The following is a 6000-nucleotide window of genomic DNA, read 5'->3' on the forward strand; positions in this document are numbered from 1 at the left end:
TTTTCCACGCGGCATGAAGTAACAAATACATTTAGGTAATGTGCCAACAACACTTTCCTCAAGTGGATATGAGGAAACAGTTGTAATATAGAGCACAGTGTGTAATTTACATAATTCAATTCAAAATCATTCTTAGAAGTGCTCCAAAAGACTTTAAATATATTACACCAGAAATATTTGTATGTCCTAACTTAGTTTGGTGTGTGTTTAATGCATAAGTTATTAGGTATAATGTACGGTTAACAATGTTAAGGTCTATGCACACATATCATGACATCAGAACAATAATAAGAAATAGTTTCATAGACCAGCAGTTAAATGTGTAAACTATTTGTCAAGCGTTTGCCCTTGCGGATAGAACATATCCAAATGTATTTGTCCTATTGAAGGAGACTTCTGATTGACATCTCAAATCCACATGAAAGTATTAAATAACATACAGTACATAATATCAGAAGAATCTTCAAGTATGATACATGCTTTAATATTGATCTATGTAGTGGACAAAAACACATCTCCTCGCTTCTCAACAATCAACAGCACCTTAGAAAATATATGAGCTGATTCTCATTGTGATGCTGTCGCACTGCAGTTCTGGATCCTATATAACATTCACACCTCCATCTCTGCCTTCTCCCTGTAATCCTTCCCTGGAACTGAGCATCCTGGGCCTCCAATCATCCAAGTCCATGTTTAATTTCCTGTCCCTCCGCGATACATATAAGCCCTTTCCTCCCTGTGCTTTCTATGACTGCAGACAATCTGGATCTGGGTAGAAATATCGCTTGAGTGTCGCTGCTGTTTCTAACGGTCATAGGGGTCACAAGCAGAATGCCACATACTGCAGGGTTTCTGTCTTTGTCAGAGAAAACATATCTGGAACTCTAAAGAAAGAGGTTTTTGTGTTGTCCTTGAACTATGTTTGTTCTAGTGATGTTTGCCATGTTGGGACACTTGTCATGCCAGCTCCAACTATTCATACCTTGACTCAACAACATCAGTCGGTCACCTATGAGTGCACACACGCAAACACACATGCAAACACAGCATGCACACACATGAATAAACCTTCAGCCGATCTTTCACCTTTCTTTCGTCTCCCGTTGACTTGGTGGACGAGATCAAATGCTAGTCATTCTCTAATTGTGAGTCCAGCCACTATGCCCGATGTCTTCAAAGAAAACTGGTTCTGTTCTGATCCAGTAAATTGAATTGGAGGAAGCTGCTGGCAGTGCATGCCAGACAAAGCCTCTTCTCAAGCTTATGTTTAGTCAGATGTACCTCATGCATGGAGAATTGTCTTTCTCCTTTCTGACCAAATATGGTCATAAAGCCAGGAGACATCCCACTCTGTGCTGCTCTGCAAGCCTGTTAGTCATATTCCTTCCTACAATTCACTTCTGTTTGGTGTCTTTTGACAAATAAATAAATGGACACTGGTCAGAGTCATGCAACCATTGGATATTGCACTCAATAACCCTATCCACTGATATCACCACTGTAACGATCTTTGTTGGAAGGATGGTCGAACCAAGATGCAGCGTGGGGTAGGTTGATCATTTTTATTTATGATAACCGGCACAAAACAAGAAAGAGTAACAAACGAAACGTACAGCTTTGTAGGGATAAAAAGCTACAATACAAAATCAAGATCCCACACACAACAGGTGGAAAAAGGCTGCCTAAATATGATCCCCAATCAGAGACAGCGATATACAGCTGCCTCTGATTGGGAACCATACCAGGCCAACATAGAAATACACAAACTAGAGTACCCACCCTAGTCACACCCTGACCTAACCAAAATAGAGAATAAAAAGGCTCTCTAAGGTCAGGGCGTGACAACCACTGAGTTCCTGCAGGGAATTCTCTGAAGGATGTTGAAGACAAGATTGCTGTTACATCCTCTAACTTGCCCAGTGGCTCCGATCCATCTCCTGCGTGAATTTCCCCTCCAGGTGGTCTAACTAATCTGACCTAACACATGGCAGTTTTACACTGGAGACATCCTCACACTCTTTGACTGTGTCACACTAGTTAGTTACTGTGGCCACCTCAGTGGCCCCCAAGGCCCTCCTGATGGGCCCCTAGTGAAAGCTGAAAATGTGTGATGTTGACAAAAAGCACTGAGAGACAATTATTATAGTACAAGATTTGCAGCACAGTATTTGAAAGGAATGTCCCTTCGTTAGTGCTGGTCCTTGTCATAATGATTTATAATAAGTTTTTGTTCTTAAAGCTTGCAGAGTAAGGAGATTACTCCGGAGATTCTCCATGCCGTATTTGTGTTTCAGGTAGCTAGTATCATCAAAGGATTGAAGTGAAGAACTACATACACACAACAAAAATGAGAAAACTTGTAAAGCAAAACGGCGACCTGTATTATTAAACATATTTAACAAAGGAATTAGTCAAAATTATTCAATTAAAATCATCAATTAACTAGCCCAGAAGAACCTTGTGTTGGTTCAGCTGCTGTCAGTGACAATGGACTCGATACCGCAGATGGGATGCATACAGATGGCTCTGTTCAAATTACTACTAACTTTCTTACACCCATTGGGACCACACTAGCCATGAGGATAAGTATCTAATAGAACTCGGTGCTGATAGCCATTTGGTAATGTATGCCTCTGTTTTTATTCATCTTCTAGAAGCCATTTTGCTATGATGACCTGCAATGGCCTCCCATCATTGTCTGATTGGTCCAATAATTATAATACTCAGCCAGACCCTTCAAATTGCATGTGGCGTTTGTTATTTCCCAGGAGCCTTTGCATCCTTATTGTCTCACGTGTTCTGTATGTTTTTTTCTCACCCATCTCTTTATCACCCTTCCCTTCAAATTAATTGACTCCAACTAAAGTCACTCATGGTCCAATAATTGAGTCATTCCAAATGAGAAATCAGTAATGTTATTGACACACTGTAATAAGGGTGAAGTAGCAGGGAAAAAGACAAATAGATGGTAAGCAGGACCTAATCTACTGTACTACCTGTTCCCCGCCACCCACATCTTGATCATGTGATCCCGAAAACCTTCCATCTATTAAAGTGGTGTGTCTGTCTCTTAATGAGACTGGGGTCGATGGGAGCCTCTGCATTGTATTGACTCTGAATGTTATTATCTTGGCCAGACAGGGTACAAGGCTCTCGGGGCAGTAGTAGCGAGGGCCAGTGAAGGAGATAGTAGCCTAAGGTCCAGAGGCTTGAGTACAGCTATGGATTTTATGCTTCCTTCTGAAACAGGAAATATGTGCTCTCATTAAACATTGCAATGGTCTAAACTCATTCTCTCAGTATCATGCCATTCCAGAATTATTCATATTACAATTCTTGGAATACAAAGACCTGCTATACCTTGATCCAAGCCTGACGTTCTGTACATCTGTGACTTTCACACTTCAACTTTCAGACTCATATTTTATTGAGACAGGTTAGAAGTAGAGACACAGGGATTAAACCCTGGTCTCCAGTAGGGAGGCATATGTGGTTGCAGCGGGTGTGTTACCACAAGACCACAGGCTTTGGACCACACTTCCTCTTTAACAGAGAAGAAGAGAGAGACGTATCTTATCTCATTGAGAGAGGCTGTGGCACACAATGTCAATCAATGGTTTTAGGCTTTTCAACAACCTAGGAAGACACACCTGTTACCTTGAAGGGAAATCCCATTTTCGTTTGCTTATAGCTACCCCTAATCCCACACCAAATAGAATTACCGGCGAACAGGATTGTAAAGATTTACTCCATAAATTGATTTGATAGCAAACAGTGGACCTGTGGATTAACCGGATAGCGATAGATCCAGACTTGAGGAGATGAATCCCCTCTTCAACATCAGAGTAGCGGGATAGACCACCATCTTAGCCCAGTCAAACAAGGCAAAGCAGAGAGCTCAGAGCACCATCAACCACTGCACATGATAGTATCATTGGGACTATAGCTCACAGAGCTAGAGAACGGACATTGTGATGCCACTTTGATATACTCAATGTGCCCACCCATGAAGTGTGTTTCAATTGTTATGTTTTTGTTCTAAACTGGACGCTGTAGTCTATATGTGCATGTCTGTTTGACTTCAAATCATATTCCACATTCATTCATTTTCTCAGCTCTACTGTTTTCTATGGCATCTTTTATAGTTCTCCTTTATGCCTCCTTAGCATGTTTTTGTTGAAACTCATTCCTTGCAAGAGATAACCACTGCTTGTCATTTCAAACAGATGCCATGAAAAGAATTGGATAATATGAGCTACAAAGCCGTGGTGTGCGTCGATAGCTCCTTCAGCCAACATCTAAGAGTGATGAACCAAATGGATCAAAGCCTTGGCAATGCGGGCATGATGGGTGACAACAAAGGAGCAGTAATAACTGTTTTAAAGCCATGTGGATATCCAAGAACAGGCTTTCTCTATGCATTGTGGTTTCACTGCGAGGAAGATGAGCATTTATCAAAGGAAACATTCCCCTGTTTGATGTCAGTGATGACAAACTGCCAAACTCCCCTAAAATGTACCAGACATCTGAATAGAGGGAGCATAATAAGAAGCAGATACAAAGTAACTGATCATTATTCACAAGGAAAAGCTGTCATAGGTAGCTATCCAATGTAGCAATACATTACAAATGCCAGTCGAGTAGGGTCTCAGAAAGTACACTGTTCAGGCTTACTGTATATAATGAGTCAATTTGCAAGAATGTGTCACTGAAGCTTTATGCTGACTCTGAGGGTCCTGCAATCATAAATGACCATAAATGCACTTAACTGTGGTCGTATGGCCTTATACATACTCCAGATTACATTTCCAAGTAACTTAAATTAGCCCTGGGTTCCTGGGAAACGTACATGTTGACTTAATGTTAAATACACTTGGTAAAGACAGGCTGAGATGATACAGACCAGTATTATTTTACCACGGCATGTTATGGCAATCTGTTGTCAAAGGTTATTACAGTAAGTCTTACAGGATAATATAGGGATTTAAAAAGTGGATAAAAACACCAAATTAGTTCCAAGTCAAATACAGGTAGACAGAATCACAGATAATACATTTCATGTAGGCTATGGGAACTATGCTATTCTTGGTAATGATAAGCCAATCATGCTAGAATTCACGGAGTTGTCTGTGCCTAATGGGCTTCGGCGAAACTGCGCAACTATGCAGGCATGTGATTGCAATGTGAAGGGGCATGGCGTCATATTGTAAAGAAAGTCCTCAACATTTAAACAGGTATTTGAAGCAAGTGAAATCCATACGTACTTCTTCGTCATCATCCTCCTCCTCGCTGTTGCTCGGTTCTTCTGGCGCTCTAATGAACCACCACTGAATCTCCAAGTAAACTGATGCGGTTCCACTCTGGAAGGCGCACGCCATTTCAATGTTTTGACCTTCTTTAACTGTTAGATTGGAGGGGATATCCGTAAACTTTCCTGAAAGAGAGGGAAACCGTCGGTATAATTACTGTGCGTCCATGGTCGTAGGGCTATTGAAATGGAGGCCTTTCTCTCCGCAACTATAGCCTATTTCTAACAAACTTATGATATGAAAACGTAAAAAATTGTGATAGTGTATGGCATACATGTGTCTTATTCTTTCAACAAATGGCAGTAGAATTAAATTGTAGGTAATCGTAATAGTGAACGAAATCCTCGGGAAATGGCGGGGCTCCACTATGCGTCTAAAATGTCACTGCGATGGATATCACATCATTATAATAAAGGGATGCCTCCTAACATATAAAATACCCTTCTTAAACATTGACATATGAAAAAAATAAGTGATTAAAGATGATCAGATATTTGCCAGATTCACTCTCCAATAACTATAATTCAAATTCATGCGCACAGTGTAATGAAAATAAGACCAGTAACGTTATAGTATATAGCCTATAGTGCATATATGTTGAATAGATATTGAAGTGTTGACAAATGTTACACTGGTTTAATCCATGAAAACACTCTGAACATCACAATAACTCTCACTGTAGCCTACGGTT

At 40.5% G+C, this 6000-nt stretch overlaps 1 protein-coding gene across 1 annotated transcript in view; it reads right to left on the reverse strand.

Annotated features, from left to right (window-relative positions):
* Positions 1-5762, reverse strand: part of LOC120050652 (V-set and transmembrane domain-containing protein 2A-like) — a 54287-nt gene extending 48525 nt beyond the window's left edge. Inside the window, exons 1-2 of the mRNA XM_038997232.1 lie at positions 5750-5762; positions 5265-5434 (exon numbers count right to left, since the gene is read on the reverse strand). Of these exons, the coding sequence (XP_038853160.1) occupies positions 5265-5434; positions 5750-5762 (183 nt within the window). The remainder of the gene's footprint in view (positions 1-5264; positions 5435-5749) is intronic.
* Positions 5763-6000: the final 238 nt, after the last annotated feature.

Source organism: Salvelinus namaycush, chromosome 7 (assembly GCF_016432855.1).
Source record: "Salvelinus namaycush isolate Seneca chromosome 7, SaNama_1.0, whole genome shotgun sequence".
Lineage (NCBI taxonomy): Eukaryota > Metazoa > Chordata > Actinopteri > Salmoniformes > Salmonidae > Salvelinus > Salvelinus namaycush.